This window comes from Molothrus aeneus, chromosome 14 (genome assembly GCF_037042795.1).
Source record: "Molothrus aeneus isolate 106 chromosome 14, BPBGC_Maene_1.0, whole genome shotgun sequence".
Lineage (NCBI taxonomy): Eukaryota > Metazoa > Chordata > Aves > Passeriformes > Icteridae > Molothrus > Molothrus aeneus.
In genome coordinates, this window is record NC_089659.1 from 7,903,911 (window position 1) to 7,921,128 (window position 17,218).

Consider the following 17,218-nt stretch of genomic DNA (forward strand, 5'->3'; position numbering starts at 1 on the left):
CATCCCTTCAGGAGCAACACCAAGGAAGAGAACAGGACAAAATTCCAGACTCTATTTTTTGGCCTGTTTGCTAGTAAATAAAGTAAATAGAAATTTGGTCAAGAAAATGCAAATTGTTCTTTAACTGTCAATGCTTCTGTTCCACCCAAGAGCTAAAGCAGCTTTCTGTCTTTTTTTTTCTCCTTTTCTTCCTGTGGTCTTTTTTTTTTCAATTAATTGCATGCATTCATTCTCATTAGCTTGCTGACAACATTTCCAAAGAAAAGCTTCCTCAAAACCCTTCTTAGCCATGGCAGCTCTATTCTGACAAAGGATGAGAACAGCTCCTGGGTTCAGGAGCACACATGAACTGTTATGAAGTCTGAATTTCATCACAAAGGGAATTGCCATTTTAGCACACAGTAAGCATCAAATTAGTCAAACCCTTTAATTATGAAATTTGGGTTAAAAAGATGCTTCTCTCAATCCTGGAGATAAGTGCACAGTTTTTAGAAATACTTCTGAGAAGCTTCTTCATTTTGGAAGTTGTCTCGGTTGAACCTTCAAAGTGAGGAAATGACAGACTCCAGTGCCACAGACCATCCTGTGGAGGAAATGGAACCCCAGCAGGTGACACTCCAAATGCAGTCTGCACCCTGTTGGCTACTGACACCCCCTTTTTTAGCTGAAGCTGTTGACAGGCACTCTACCAAACTAATGCCATCTTAATGGCATTTTTTTAACAAAATCTTGGTTAGTTCTAAAAACCTGCAACAAAGCAAGTTTGTTGCATTTTAATGACATTTAGGGGGAAGAAAAGGAGAAATGGAATTAAATTCCAGAGTATCCCACAATGAAGAATTGGTTCAGGTTGCCTCCTGACAATTTGAATGTTGAACTTTGCTCTGACTCATTTTGGAGCCTGACCTCCCCTGTTGGGAGACATCAACTTACCTCCTGATGTAAAGCTCATGTATTTCTGGTTGTTAACTGTTTCTTTTGAATCATAAAATTTGAGAACATCTAGAACAGCCTGTGGGTTCTTCTTCTGCTCCAGTTTTGTTATGTTGGAGGTCTGTAGTAGCCTGGCCCACTGCTCTGGAATGCCCTGTAGACATTGAGTGGAAACAAAGTGGGTTTAGAGTATTTAAAACCTGCAGCCTCACAGATCTTTACCAAGATCCCATGCTTGCTGTAAGATTACTTGCAGAAATTTTGATTGACACCTTACAATTAAAATTAGATGCAATCATTTCTTCTCTATCAAAAATCTAGCTAAAACCAGGACCCAACTTTATAAAAATAAAGTAATGACTGTGAAAGGAAAAAAAGGGGATGAAACTTCTCTGGAAATCAACTCTGCTCCTCCATGGAATAAAGATTTAAGGCTTAAGCTTGTTTGCCTGGTGATTCAGGGCAGACGTAACAAGACTATTTATTCTCTACTGGTGCACAACACAGTGTTTTTTAGGAGCTTTACACTGGACTTTTCATGCTTAGGAATGCAAACACATTTTGCTGAAATGATCACTGCTGTCTGATTCAAAAGTAAACCCCACCCTGATACAACTAATTTTCAGTGTACCAGGGAACACTGCAGGGTAAAGAATCTGCCTTTCAGCTCTCAAAATCATGACACTGAGGTATACCACAGCTGTAAAGGATGTCTCTAGATTCTCTACTGCAAACATACAGAAACCAGGGATTCATAAAACAGGCTGAGAGTTCATCCAAAGCTTTGGATGAATTCTTGGACATCTTATGGGTGAGGTGGAATTTGAAAATCGATCCAATCACTAAAAGCCCCAGCTCCACACTGAAATTCTATTGATGAGAACTTGCTTCAGTTATCCAAGATAATTCCAGCATGTCATCTCCCCCTTTACTGCACAGCTGACATTGACCAGCAAATTGCAGGATTCACTGAAGGAAAAACATGCCACCCCAATCTACTTCCATATAGATTCTTCTCAGAAATTGTCCACAAAACAATGTGTGACATGGGCCTCCAAAGTTTAGGATTGATGAAAAAAAAGTGGGAAAAGCCAAGCAACAAATCTACTGCACACACATCAACCTGCTGCTGCAGTGCTATGACATCTCAAAGAAGCATTTGGGGCCTGTGACGCACCTCTGGGAGCTTCCCTGGGCACATCTGTGAGCCATAGAGATCTGGCTGTAATGGACGTAAATAAAGAAAGAAAAGAAAGTTAAAACAGAATGTGGGCAAACTCAGAAGGTGGTGGGAGGAGGAAACCAATGGGCCAGAATGGGCAAGTCCCATCTAAAATGGGAATTACGAAGTGGATACCAAATAGATCAAGTGGTAGACAGGCTACAGGAAGGCAGATTTAGGAAAACAGAAAAATCACAACTGTTCCAAAGTTTGGAAGCATCATTCCCCCTCCTTTTGCTTTTAAATAGTTTTTATCTCCTCATAAAAATACATTCCTGAGAATTAATGGCAGTTGACAGAAAAATTTACATGTGCTTTCCCCAGTCAATTTAAAACTAAACAAAAAAAAACCCAAAAAAACAGAGAAGGATCTGGGCTTTTGTAGTTTGACTGGTTTTGAAGCCAGATTACCATTTTTGAATGGCTCTATAAAAGTTTTTTCCAGGCTTGGGCATTCTCCATCCCTGAGATCACCATTTGACCAGTGAAGAGAGCAGATGGTCAAAGTCAGATTGTGAAATCTGGGAGGCTGTGAATTGCCACAACACAAACAATCTGTGTGTGTCAGACTGAAAATCAGGACAATTGGAAAGAAATGCTTGATTAGATTAGGAACGTGCAACTTCTTTGGATCTACAGCCACAACTTTTCCCACTTACTAATGTCAGAATCTAGAAGCTTTAAAAGTTTGGTGGGTAACCACATTTTCTTCTAGGTTGGGGATGAGGAAATGGTTTCAAACATGCATGCCTCACAAAAAACACGCCCCAAAGGCCTGCTAACCACACTGCCCTTCATTCAGAAAATGCAAATTCTTTTTCAAATAAAGCTCTAGCAACATGCTCCCACCCAACAGTTCCAACCAATTTTATTCTCTGCTTTAAAAACCCTATTTCTTAGCAAATGTGGTTGCTCCAAGCACAGTGAAATGGAGATGTAATATTTTTTCATCATGGACAACACAGGTTGGTGCTGAAGCCTGAAAGCCAGAACTCAGGAGTCCATGCAACTGTGCATTAGGATGCATCTAACAGCAATCAGGGGATGCAGCTGGGGGCAATGGTTTGGTGTCAGAAAATGGCCCAATGCACTGCATATAACCAGGAGAGCAGGCACTACTGGCATGACAGCTGCAATAATACAAAACAAAAACCCCTGTACATTTGCACATTGATTGGATGCTCCCATGGCACTTCCAAACTTTTGAAAGAGGCAGACAGTGTGACCACTAGACAGTGGGAATATCAGAACATGGAATGGGCTAGAGGCAGTCCCTTTGCAGGTACTAACCACATGACTACCCAGCTGACACACAGGTTCTATCCAGGTTGGGACAAACCAAACATGCCTAATGTACTGTGTAATGTAATGCCTGCATCTGGGGTTAGCTGGGGCCAATGTCTAGCTCTTAATGGTGCAAAAATTCCCTTCCTTTGATTGATGTTGGACTCCACTGAGGACTACAGCATTTAGCCCTGTGCTGGCCAGCTGTGCATGGGAAGTCACTGTCCCTTTGGTTAGTTTTGAATTGGTTGCAGCTTTCTCAGACTGCAGCACTGCACTTCCACACTTCAAGAAGTGGTGTAACTGCAAACCAGCAGACATCTCACATCCACTGTTTGCAAAAGGAAAAAGGTATTTAAAAAGAAACTGTGCCACAACAACAAAGCTGGACCTATTTAGCCATGTAGGCTAAATTTGCTTTGTGTTGAAGGCACCTGACAGCGAGAAACCCCTAAAGTCTCTAATGATAGTGACTGCTTTGAAACACTGGTAGATAATAACAACATTCAAAATTATCCAAACCTTGATCCTGAAATACAGATAGTGAGTGCTTGTGCTTAAAACTGAAGTGTGTTAAGCCTAATGTCCCTCCTTTCTGTTCCAGCTGGCAGGGACATGAACTAACCAGGACCCTGACCACCTGTCAGATTGTGAGAGAAAATGAGTGTGACCCATTGTGTTTGCCTGGAGTCAGAAGGAAAAAGTCTCAAACACAGGATAGAAATAAAGGTGGGGGGCTGAAAGGAAGAACAGATATAGAATAAGAACAGCTGAATGTCCAGTGGGAAGAAAAAGGAAAGTGGGAAGGTGAAGACGGACAAGAAGAAGTGATGCAAACAAAAAAAGGAGAGAAACAAAAGCATAAAGTAAGATAATATGATATGAAGATAAGGAGAATGGCACTGAAAATTAAACTGAACAATAAAGTGGCTACAGGGAAAGAAAGAGAGGAAAAAAAAGGAAAAATCAGGACAGACAGCAGGGAAAACAAAATTTTAAAAGCTTTATGCAAAGCTTCTGATCAAAAATGACCACATCTGGGCTTTTTAAACATGCATTTAGTCAAGCCCTAGGGTCTGGCACAGAATAAAATTTGAAGATTTTATGACATCTATTTTAAAAATCCTAATTAACTAGTCCACTTATTTTAAATGTAGCTGTATTTCCTAATTACTAAGGATAATTCAATTTCAGTACTCCTTTGAAGACATGCTGTAATTAAATGTGTCTTTTTTCTTCTACTATTATTCCTATCGTTGCAACTGCTACTGTAGGACACAGAAAGTTCCCAGCTTTCTGAAACGTCTTTGTGAAACAAAAGTAGCAATCAAAGTAGAAAATATAAATAAATCACATTTAGGGCTCAAATTCTGAAAATTAACCATCCTTTGTCCAGGCAAATGATTTGTCCCATCCTATTTGGTGTATGCAGCCAGTCAGCACTAGCACAGTCCACAATGGTGATTACTCAGTCTGACCACTCAGCTCATGGGGCACTACTGGTGGCAGCAGAGTTGCTAATGCTCCCTCTCACCTCCACAGCTTAACAAAAGGTAAGCTCACTGCCATCTCAGCTTCAAGGAACAATGGTTTCAGTACCCTACTAGTAATCAGAGAAAAAATGCTCTGAAGCCCCCTGCACACTTCAAAGAGCTTCCATCGGATTTGTTTTTCCCAACATTTTGTTGATATTCAAGAAGCAAAAGCTGACAGCTATTTTATTAATACATAAAGGCTAGAAACACTGATCACCTAGTGTATAAACCTATTTTGAAGGACACTAAATTAGAATGGACTTCCACAGTGCTGCAGCTTTCTGAGTGTTTCCAAGGGTTACCTGCAGAGAGCTGGACTTTGCACTTGAGGCTGGTTGTCTACTATGCACGTGGTGGGGGGGCTTTTTGTGCTTTCCCAAAGACACTGAATAACCAACCCTTGTAGCAGCTTGGGGGACTGGTAAAAGCATACACCTACATTCTTCCTAGTTTTCATTTCCCACAGACACTCTGCTGACAATTCTTGGAGGGAAAAAAAAAAAAAAGGCAGCCTGAATCACTAGTTAAACACTCCAAATCCTAAGCCAAACAAATAAAAGTCCCTTTCTTCACAGCCTAGCTGCTATGATCTGATGTTTCTGGCAATAGGAGGTTATTTTACCATCAAGAAACTAGAAGTTCTGGTAAGCAAGAAATACAGCAGTTACTCACTGTGAATTCTCCAGTGACAGCATCAAATCCCACATGAATGGTGTGTTCGAAGTCTGAAGGAAGAGAGATCTCAGGACGTTCCTTCTCTTTCTTCTTGTTGGCTGGAGGCAAAAATGTTAACAAGCACTTATTTTCTGAACAGCTTTTCATTTAAAACTTTTAACAATCAGGTGTGCTCAAAATAGTGCTTTAAAAGTGGAAAACAAATCAATTAACATCCATCCAACTTGAGGAACCGACCCAGGTTAACACAATGCCTGTCAACCTCTGTTAGGGAAGGTCTACAAGGTGCTATTTAATTTTGTTTTTCTTTCAGCCAGTGTGACTGCTGCCAAAGCAAGCTATTCATGAAGTAGTCTTCTTAGGCTATCTCTAAACCAGCATGATTTCTATTTTCAGTTCTTTTTTCATTGAGTTTTCATGTCTAGAAACTAACTCCTATTTGACTTTGCGGGTTCCTGCAGAAGTAAATCACACAGGATACACCATGTGTGTCTGCTCTCCAACATGTGTGTATGTGTATCTGCTTTCCAACATGGTTTGAGTCCATTTCAAAATCAGCCAAATCAGAGGAGAGGTTTTTTAGATAACCATTTTTTTCCTACAGGTTCTGTGAAAACCAGCAGCTCATGCGGTGACTCCTCTTCCAACAAAAAGGCTGAAACAGCAGCTCTGTTTCAGCAAAGACAGAATCTGCCCAGCAACAGAATCCCATAAATATCTTTGGAAAAGCTTTGAGCTCTCAATTAACTAAGACATATGATCATAAAATGCAGGCTTTATTAGTAATCCAGATTTTTTTTCTTTTTAAACCACTCCACCAGTATTCCCAGAGTGTGAAGTATTGTACTTAAGCAGGCAGACTTGAATGTCAGTCAACCTGCATTTGCTTCTCATCTCCTCCCTCTTTACAACCTTTTGAAAGTAGCAATCCCTGTGGTCATCCATCTCCTGCACTACTGACAAATGTCACTTCAGCCCAGTTTTATTGACCCTGATAAAGAATGAGTGGAATAAAGGCTGAGGGAAGTTGTCTTCACCTTCCTGCAGTGTTTTAATATTATGTTTGCCAGCTCCACAGTTCATCTAGGGGTCTCATCCAAGACTGGACTCACTATGTACCAGCAGCCCTCCCAGTTCAAGTTTGTCTTTGCTCAGGCAGTAGCTCCACAAGGCCTCTATTTGCTTATTTCTTATTCTACCTTACAGCATCCTTTGAGATAAAGATGCTATGCTCTTTGTCCTTACAGTCTATTTGGAATGCTTCTAATCCTTGCTCTGTGTTGCTGCATTTATCCTCATTAAATAATTGTCACTTTTTGTCTGTGCTGCACACCATTACACATTGTTCACCAATGAAATATTTTCATTTAGCAGTCAGTAAAGATGGCAGCAATATATAAAATACAAATGCAAAGGCTCCCCTTCTTTTATCACTAAGATAATGTTGTTTAAATTTCAGGACAGACGTTGCCAGTTAGAAGATGTCATCTGTGTGTAGGTAACAAAACTGGCTTCTTCTACCTCATCATTTGCAAGCTATTGCAGCAAAAATTACACTTAAGGACTATCATATTCAGTTCAAAACAGCAGTGAAATCAAGAAGTGAAATAAGGGATTATATAAAAATGTTCCACCAAAAGCAGCATTTGTCCATTCTAGGATTCTCCTGCTGGAGGACAAGTGATCCAGCTCATTCCCCAAGATCTGGCTCATTTGCTTCATGGACCTGTGATATAACACCTATGGTCCAAATGCTGATACACTATAAACGAATCACAGAATTAAACATCTCTTTACTGCACCCTCACCTCTTCCCAGTGTAAAAACATCGATGTTTCTGTCTGGGCTCTGCAAATCATATCATTCCTATTTCACACAAGCTGGCAAAATTATATGAAAAGATATGACTTTTTGGAAGCACCTGACTCACTGGATGCAAGAGGTTTGTACTGAACATTCCTATTTGATTTTCTTGTAAATGTCCTTCACAATACACTCCTGCTGCACAAAGTTAGCCATGAGGTATGGCCTCCACACCACCTCAGCACCTATGACAGGTTAGAATAGAACAAAGATTGTTCTGTTTTCCACAGTCTGCATCACCATCATCACCAATATGTTAAAAGAGCAGTTCTTTGGGAGAAAAATGTGACTCAGCTAAGTAGCAGCTTTTCTCAGAGAAAGAGAAAGGGTTTGACCTCATGCTTATGCCTTCCTGTTTGCTCACCTCCTCTTCAACTCATTTTGCTCTTTCCTCCATTCCCTCTTCCTTCCACTGCCTCTCAACACTTGTCCTCCCATTCTCCTTCCCAACATGCTCCTCCTGTAGCCTTGTCCTCTTCCCTTGTTCCATTGGTTTTTACTCTGCTGAGTTTTTCTCCTTCCCTCTTTTCTGGTTTTTCTGTACAGGAGGTGCCAGTTGCCTCAAGGCCAGACTCTGCTCTCCTCTGCAGCCAAGTCTAAAGCAGCTTCAATGGAAGTGGCATCATTGACCCAGGAACTCAGCATGGATGGACATCTCAAAGGGGCATCTGAGCTGTGCAGCTCAGCCTCCTCCTGACTTCTTTAGGCGGAATGCTCTACAGTGCCCTCATGGAGCCCCCAGTGTGCACACAGAGTGAATTTCTTTCACAGCATCACAGGGGGTTTAATGAAAGAACAAGCCTGTATCAAACAACCAGAAGAATCAAGTCATTTCTGCTGAGGTAACACCTCTGCTGAATGAAGCACTACTGCTGTGACTCCACTGTGGCTCCCACCACCATGATGATCTCTGAGGCAGGAAGGCCAATTTCACAGCTCCAGCAGAACAAGTTCAGCTCCTTATTCCACACAAATTGCCTGCATGACACTGGAAACTTTCAGTTGTCTGCCTTGGCTTCCTGTCCTCAGGAATGGGGGTACATTAGCCCAGAGATGAGAGCAAGAGGAGCTATACAAGGAACATGAGGAGGTCAGGTGTTAGGGGAAGGGGCAGGACACTACTGCCTAAAAGGCTTATTTCAACTGCAGATCCACAGAAGGGCTCCACAGAGCCATCAGTGGCTTGCCAAAACAAGGTTTTAAACACAAGTATTCAAACTCTAAGTGAAAATGCTGCACTCCAGCAGGGGAGGGACTGCAAAAGATTCCTGGTGCCAGGCACAGCAGTCCTGACACACACCACAGCCTTGGAGAGAACACACTGTACCATATCCATCCTCACATCCCTCCTGTCTGTTGAGCAAATGAAAGACAACAAAGCTCCTGCAGGTTCAGGCAGAAATACCCTGCCATGGTGTTTTCTTCACATTCTAGTGACTTGCACCAGTGATGAACTATGGATTTAACATAGTGATGCTGCAAAGCACTGTACTAGATGAGAGCAGACATATCAATCACCTTCTGTTTTATAAGCAGGAGTCTCAAAAATGTGTCACAGAGTCTATGAAGCACACACAGGCCAGCTGATACCCTGACCCACAAACCAACTCTGCAGTGAAACTACCTCAAGGGACTTGGCCAGTCAAGCTAAACTTCCTCCATTTATTATTTCACCCCACAAAATTAAGCTATAAATCTTACTTGACTTTTCCTCACGGTCACATTTAAAATCGTGGCACTTGTATGTTCCCTAAGATTGCTCTGACTGGTAGTTAATTACATTTTTAATGTCACTGATCATTTCCAGGAGGGGTTGTTTCTGAGTCTCCCCTTCTCTGCATGCATTTTACACAGCATTTCCTCATTAAGAAAATGCTTCCTTGGAAAGGGATAATACCATCCTGCTAACACTTAGGGAAAGAAGTGATCCAAGTCTTTCCAGGAATTAAGCAAGCTGGGAGAAACCTTCATTTTGGCCTTTAAAAAGAATCAATTGAAAATTAATTTTGTTCCCAGAAGGGGACATTTGGGGGAACAATCTGCAGAGTGAACCAGCCAGGTCTGCCTAAGAAATGGGCCCCATCCAGTTACAGTCCTCACATCAGAAAAGTCATCAGGATTACCCATGGCTGAGGGGCGGAATGGGACTGCCACTGTGCCTTCTACTGTGAGGAGTTTTGAATGCCAGACTATCTCCAGCTGCTCCACACAACCTCATTCAGCCTCATGCATGGGGCAGCACAGGTAAGGTGGAGCTCCAAGGGAATGACCACAGTTCCATAGCTCTGAGCTCTCCTTGGAGGACACTGAAGTCAGAATCACTCCTGAAATCCAGATGGACTTCATGCTGCTGACCACAGCCTCTGAGCCCAGCATTCCAGCCAGTTCTCAGTCTCCCTCACTGTACACTTACCTATACTGTACCTCACCAGTCTGTCTGTGAGGACACTGTGAGAAGCTCTGCCAAACACCTTACTAAAGCAGAAGCAACAACCACTGCTCTGCCTTCACCACCAAGCCTGTCACTTCAAGGTAAAAGGCTGTCAGTACAGTTCAGCATGAATTCCCCGTCACAAATCCATGCTGACTATTCCTGACCACCTTCTTATCCTTCATTTGCATGGAAATGGTTTCCAGGAGGATTTTCTCTACCACTTTCCCAAGGACCAAGGTGAGGCTGGCTGGCCTCACTTCCCCAGATCAATACTTTGTTTCCATCATCAGGAATATCCCCCAGTGACCCCAACCCTCCAAAGATAATCAAGAGTGGCTTTGCAGTGACATCAGCCTTGCAGGTGCAGCCCATCAGTTCCCATGGGAGTAGAAATAATGAAGATCCCTTCCCTTAAACCTGCAAACAAGCTAACTCAAAACACACTCCTTTCCACAAATGCATTTTAAAGAATGCAAAGGAAATGCTGTTTGCTGCATGTTTAAAAGACTCTCTTGCTGCATCCACACCTAGCAGGTTATAAACCAAGTATCCACTTTCACTGCAAAAGGAACAAGCAAGAAGAGCTTGGGATATAAGTGCATTAAAAAATCCTAAAGTGTCAGGCATCTTGCCCTTTCACTTCTGTGAAAGTATTTTCCCATCCTCATCTCTGTATTTACTGCTAATGCAAAGCAAAATCCAAAGGAAAGGATTCCCCAGTATAACTATAAACTATTTTTAAAAGGCAAGTTGCACAATGTGTGCACATTTTAGTGCCTTTTCATAGACAAGAAAGTAACTGACTGAACACCTCCTCCTCTTTTGAAATGTGTTTCTAGAGTAATTGGAACAGAAGGCTTTGGTACTACGGCCTGCAACTGAAACAGAAAGAAAACAGAGGCAGAAAATAAACACAAAAACCAATGACCAGCAGAAAGCCCAGAGAAGGAGCCCCCATCTGCAGTGCTGATACTTTACTTTTATCCCCTCCTCCTGGGAAGATGGAGCGCAGCCTGGCTTTCTTGTTCTTCTCCTCGGGGGCCATGGGGAGCGGTTTGGAGCTGTGGTTTAACGCTGAAGAATCGCGATTGTTGCTGTTCATTCTCAACGGTGGAGCTGGAGGTTTCTCTTCAATATCCAGACTATCTGACATCTTCAGCAGCCCTCACAGCCTCCTGCAAAGCACAGCACAAAACAGGCCTGTCAAGGGAGGATGTCAAGGCCAATGGCTTGGGCAGGAAAGAGGGCAGGAAAAGCTTTCTAGTGGCATGAGAAAATCTCTCTGCTAAAAGTCTGCTCTGAAAAAGGTTGCTGCTGGTAAATAAACCGAGTGGCTTACTCCTAAAAATCAAGGTATTACCATTAAATACAGCTTTTTCTTTATCTGTTATACATTTTTGCAGCTTTTATTTACACCTATTTCCCTGTAGTTGTTTGCAATCCAAATTTACCTCTCAAACAGACTTCCAAAGTAAAAGTTAAATGACTTACTGAAATTACCTGGCATTGTACTCAATCATTTTTTATTATGTAAGAAACAAGGTCCTCGTTGAGGGGATATGGGTAGCCAGCAACATTTCATAAAATTAACTGTTTTAAGACCCAAAAATAGAGTATCATTTCAGACAGATCAGAAGTGATGTGGGCTACACTTTTTAAACATTGTGATTCTATAGGCACTTTGTCTTCCATCCCCTAAAATCAATGTGGCTCCTTTTACAGAAGGCATATGCACATCACTGTGAATATGTTCTGGATCTCTCCTCATGCTAATTCACAGGTAACACAAGCTATGGCCCTCATCAGCTACTCTCTTAAATTTAAAGGGAAGCAACTTGTTTTTCAGGTATGGAAGATGTAGGGTTTTTTCCACAACTATCAACCAAACATGGTGACTGTCACATACAGAGAGGTCCTGAAGCTCCAGCTGCTTCTCCTTTGGTCAGGTAAAGCTGACACAGTTGAGAGCTTTTGGGGTTCCATTGTTGGTCTTGGGTTGCTTTGGTTTTTTTTATTAGAATGGAGATTAACATTTTCAACAACCACATTTATTTTGATATAACTGTAATTTTGCCAGATTTATGGGTGGTACATTAATAGGAAATAATGAAATCCACATTGCCTTAACTGATGTTACCTTACAAGTAAAAGCTAAATGATCAACTGAAACATTTAGAGACATTCACTTCAGACATTTTTCATGACGTGGGCATTTTAGCCTTTGTTACCATTTTTAAATTACCACACATAAAATGATCACTTTTTAAAATTACTTGACTTACATTTTTAATTTCATCTAAATTAAATCCCAAAAAGCCAGATTTGAGATTCAAAACACCAGTCCAGTTAAAAAAACAACAAATGTAATATACCATGACACCTCTAGTTTGCATCTGTCCCCAGACATCTACATCTCCATGGGATCCCACAACCCATCCCAAGGTCACACAGCTGAAAACTCTAGCAACAGCTGGGTCCCAGTCTTCTCCCCAGTACAGACAGCATGGAGCAGTGATCCTGGAGACCCTGATTCACAAACACACACCTGAAGCTGCTACTAACCCCAGCTGCTCACCTCCATCAGGGGAGCAGTTTGAATGAGCACCTTCCCAGCTGCCTTCAACCTGTTTCTGTTTAATTAGTGGCCTGACCTTCTGCAGCATCTTTTCCCTGCAGCAAATTAGGGAGACTTCAAACAATTGCTCTGCTGGTAGATCAATGGGTGCTCACCATGCAAAGAGGATGTCTACCATAGGCTCACCCTGTGTCAGACCTCCCCTGCACCATGGGGCTGTTCATCTCCACCTGTACCTGCAGCTAGCACTGAACCACAGGCAGCCATTGACCAGGTGCTGCTCTCTAGGGCTTTGCCTTCAGACCTAAAAGCTTGGAAAACATCACACCCTTGTAACTAATGGAGTAATATATTGGAGGCAGCTGTGAGAGAGAAAGGTGTGTCTGTCATTTGAACCACACCATCTGGGAAAGAAAAGTGATCCTTCAGAAAAACCACGGTCTCCAGCATGTGTCTGGTTCCCAAGAGAAGGCCCTGCTCACACAGTCCCACTGTCCAGGTAAAGATGTGCTCTGGTGATGGAGGAACACAGCTCACCCACCTTTAGAAGCACATACACAGCCAGTAAAATGCTTTCTTATCACCCAGAAACAGCTGTAAATGTGCCAGATCAGAGCCTGTGCCAGTGTAGTTTTCAAGTACAGACTAGCCTACTTACCTAGAGAACTAAATGCTTCTGTAGATTGAGGTCAAACAGTTAATATTACTAATCTTTGTGATTTCCATCCTGAAATGCAGAAGGTTTTCTAGTAAGGAACGTGTCTGGGGGGGAGCCAGTAATGAAAACCACTGTATGGTACAGGGAGATCCACATGTGCTGTGTTTGTTATCCTGCTGAAGGGAAGGTCCATCATGCCCAGGTTTCTGTGCAGAGTTCCTGGCTCATGAAGCCCAGCAGAGACATCTGGACACAGCTCTCTGTATGTCCAACAATTCTCAAAGACCAGGAGCTTATACAAGCAAAGCTTTTATTTTCTCTTTAAGCCACCTACAAGTAGTTTTCCAGTGCCAAATACAGCCTTCCCTCCCAGGATGATCAGTGTGAAGGTGACCACAGGAGCACCAAGGCACATTTTCAGCTTGCTATCAAAAGCAAAGCAGTTATGTTGAGAAGCCCATTATAGGCCACAGTTACAGATGTCTCTCAGAATGGGACAACTGTACCTGTCACTGCATCTATTTGTAAACAATGCCAGTCTGCTGAAATAGGTCCTCCCACAGGATTTCATCCCACAAAGAATACTATTAACAGTTTCTGGCCCAATTTGCCTATGATGTAATTATTTCCAAGATTTTGAAAGGAACACTATATTTTGTTCAGAGCTGTTTCAGGCTCAGTTTCAAGAACTGTACAAAGCTCTTTTATTCACTTCTAAACCAGGGAAAAAAAAAAGCAGGGGAAGATAGCTTAGAAGGTTTAATGGTTGATATTAACTTTCTAAAGCTGGTCTAAATCAAGACTAAAGCAAACCACAAAGCAATACACACCAAAAGACTTAAGATTTATGGTTTTCCTGATCAGAGGAATCTATCTGCTCTTCCATTAATTCTGAGATTTTTCATGTACCACAGCATCATTACAAAAGAGCATTCACTATCATGTAAGACTTCATATTTTAAGTATTTTGTACCGATTTACTCCAACCCAAACTTAGAGAAAACCTGTAATGAATGGAGGGGCAATAAGATCTATTCAGCTGGGAAAACTCTCAGATTTACATTGCAGAGAAATGCCAACTACAGATAGCTCAAGTTATACTCTATTGTTGCAGTGTGATGCAATATCCTGTTTTAGCTATCCCAGTCCCTCCCAGGTGGGCCAATACCTTCCCCCTCCCCCTTGCCCCCTTGCTAAGTGCTGTCCATCAATCTTGGCATTCCAGCAAGGGCATTGTCTGATTGGCAAAAGTTCAAAAGATGCTCTCAGCCCTGGGGTCATTGGCCTATCCAGGTGTCACTTGTCCCCTGAGCCTTCCCCCCTCCTACCTGGTTGGTGGCACACCTACCCCTTCCCTCCCCCTCTCCCCGGACTTAAAAGACACAGGACCACGCGGTTCGGGGTTCTGTTGGAGCTGTTACAAGATTCAGAGATCTGTGACCCTGCAATAAAGCTCTGGATTAAACCCTCTGGCAGAATCCGTCCCCTTTTCCCTTCACCACCGCCTGAAGATGGTAAACCATCTCTACCACCAGAGGTAAAACTGAGTTCCTGCATGCCTGGACCTGTTCCAAGCTCCCAGCTGCTACATCCAGCCAACCAAAGGTGTCGCTGAGGTGAAACACCACAGCTGCCACCTTTGGCCCAGCAGCAAGGGTCAGACGAGCCCAGGCAGGTTCCATCCAGTAATATTGGGATCCTATTCCAATACTCTATTCTGGGGCCAGGTTTTCCTGTCATTATAACAAGTCCTTGGTCCTGCTAGTCTACTTCTGACTAACTCCATCAAAACACATTTTCTGTCTATTGGAAATTACTCTGGCATATCCATATATTCAGTCCATCAAATTCTGGTGTTATTTCTCTTTTTTTCTTCAGGCATTTTTTTAATTGCTTGGGAGTTTTGGGGTGTGGTGTTTTTTGGTAGGGTTGTGCTGGTTTGTAAGCTGAAACACCGCAGCTACCAGAGCACTTGACCATACCCACCAGGACCATGAGAGCCATCCAGGCTGTCAGCAGGGACAGCTTTTGGAGAGGCCAGCTGGTGCTCACCAAGAGAATGGAGTGCACAATTAACAGGATTTTCCTCATCTCAGTCCTCAAGGACCCCATTAGTGCAACCAAGGTAGTGCTGGTAACCCTTTTTAAAAGAATTTCTAAGATAATCACACTTGTGCAACAAAGAGGACAGGTGACCAACAACTACCTGCTTCCAGGAAAAAATCCTGTCACTGCCCATCAGCCTTAAGGAAGCATTTAAAGAGACAGAGTGTTGTACCAAAATACAACTGTGAATTTGAGTGTGTTAGCTAAAGTTTCCCAGCCAAATGGCAAAAGCTAAAATTAAATTCTCAGCCAGGTCAGTTGCTTCTGCATAACTATGACAGGGTTATAGAAGATGACCTAACATCCATTTCCTTCCTCCTTACCTCTTCTAATCACCAGTTTTTGTTAAGTGAGAAGACAAACACTGACTTTAAATGTATGGCATTCAGCTTCTCTGTGACTCAATTCACTCAATTCCCCCTTTGCAAAAAGCCTGTCTCATAATATTTCTGCATATAGTCCTTGACAAGCTAGAGGAAGAAAGATATTTGAAGCACTCAAATGTCTTCAAAACATAATATACACACAAAAGATTTGTGCAATTCAGTTCAAGTTCAGAGCAGAATCTCATGCTGGGCCTTGATCTCAGTAAGCTCTTCACCCCTGTGTATCTGGGGAACACTGTGGATAGATCTTGAACAGCTTTCTTAGGTTAGCCCTGCTATTTCAAAGTCTGCATCCTTCAAACACGACTGGTTCCAATTAAAACTCACAAATAGCATCCTGTTTGCAGAGACACTGGTGTTCCTTTCTAAAGCCTCAGAGATACTACTGCAGCTTGGGATGCAGCAAAACTGTCTCCAGGATCACTTGACTGGAAGGAACCATGCCAATTTTCAGGCAGCAGCTTTGCAAATGTAACCTGAAGATCCAAGGCTCGCTCTTTGTTTATAAATATACTTCCTGCAAAAAGATATTTATTACTTAGTTGTATGGGCCAAATTTTGCTCCCAGTGATACTTATCCATTTCCAAAAATCAATGGTGATGTAACTGAGAAGGATTCTCTCTAGATATTGAGTACTGAGACACTCTGTTCAGGTATTTACAGAGTATTTCCCAGCCCAGTTCAGACCTGTATCTGCTCTCCATGTTTACTTGCATTTTTCTCACAGCTCTTTTAAAGAGCAGACAGTGAGTTGGACAGAACAGATGAAGTCATGATTTCATTACTTTTGTGGAAGATGTTTACTGTCTTCTCTGTAAAACTTGGATAAGTTAAAATACAATACTGAGGCTTTTTTGATAAAAAATGGCCATATTCAGCATCAGCTGAAGCAGAGACAATTCTGTCCGGGTACTCAGGGTCCATAACACCCCCAGGGCAGTCTGTGCTCAGCTGCCTCCACCCTCGGCTGCCTGCAGACTGTGCAGGTGTGTGGGGCTGGCTCTGCAGGCAGGGCAGACACAGCCAGGGTGCTCTCTGAAGTGAAGACATCTTTTGTAGGACCTCCCCCAGGTGCACGTGGTGCAAAACAACCACTGCATCCCTTCTTTACACAACCCTGAAGAAAAGGCTGCATTCACACAAGCTACAGAAGGAATTATAACCCTAGAAACAACAAGAACGCTTCCCTTTCATACAACTGTCTCAAAGCACAATACAAACATTTGCCAATTAAACTTCCCCATTCCCCTCACAGCCAGGTAAACATGCTCTGAGCTGAACAAATTATTCTCACTGAGTAATTTCTTTGATGAATGTACTCTCTGTTCCTGTTTGCAAACACCCTGTAAGCAGCTTATGATTCCCTCCAATATATTCATTTATTCAGAAGTTATCCTCTGTACTTGCTACAAGCAACTTTTGGCCTCTGAACTAGCTGTTCATAAGAAGCTCTCTGTGTGGAGGGCACATTTTGAATTCAGGTTGTATCCCAGTAAAACTACCTTGGTCCCAAGTATTTGAAATGGAAACATCCATTCTGAGATGG

At 42.4% G+C, this 17,218-nt stretch overlaps 1 protein-coding gene across 4 annotated transcripts in view; it reads right to left on the minus strand.

Annotated features, from left to right (window-relative positions):
- Positions 1-17,218, minus strand: part of PAK3 (p21 (RAC1) activated kinase 3) — a 72,094-nt gene that overhangs the window by 26,006 nt on the left and 28,870 nt on the right. For all 4 annotated transcript variants that reach the window (XR_010784561.1, XM_066559753.1, XM_066559752.1 and 1 more), the window contains exons 2-4: positions 10,925-11,121; positions 5,647-5,747; positions 934-1,087 (exon numbers count right to left, since the gene is read on the minus strand). Coding sequence is in view for 3 of the 4 variants with exons in the window: in XM_066559753.1 (XP_066415850.1) it covers positions 934-1,087; positions 5,647-5,747; positions 10,925-11,099 (430 nt within the window). In the remaining variant the exon portion in view is untranslated. The remainder of the gene's footprint in view (positions 1-933; positions 1,088-5,646; positions 5,748-10,924; positions 11,122-17,218) is intronic.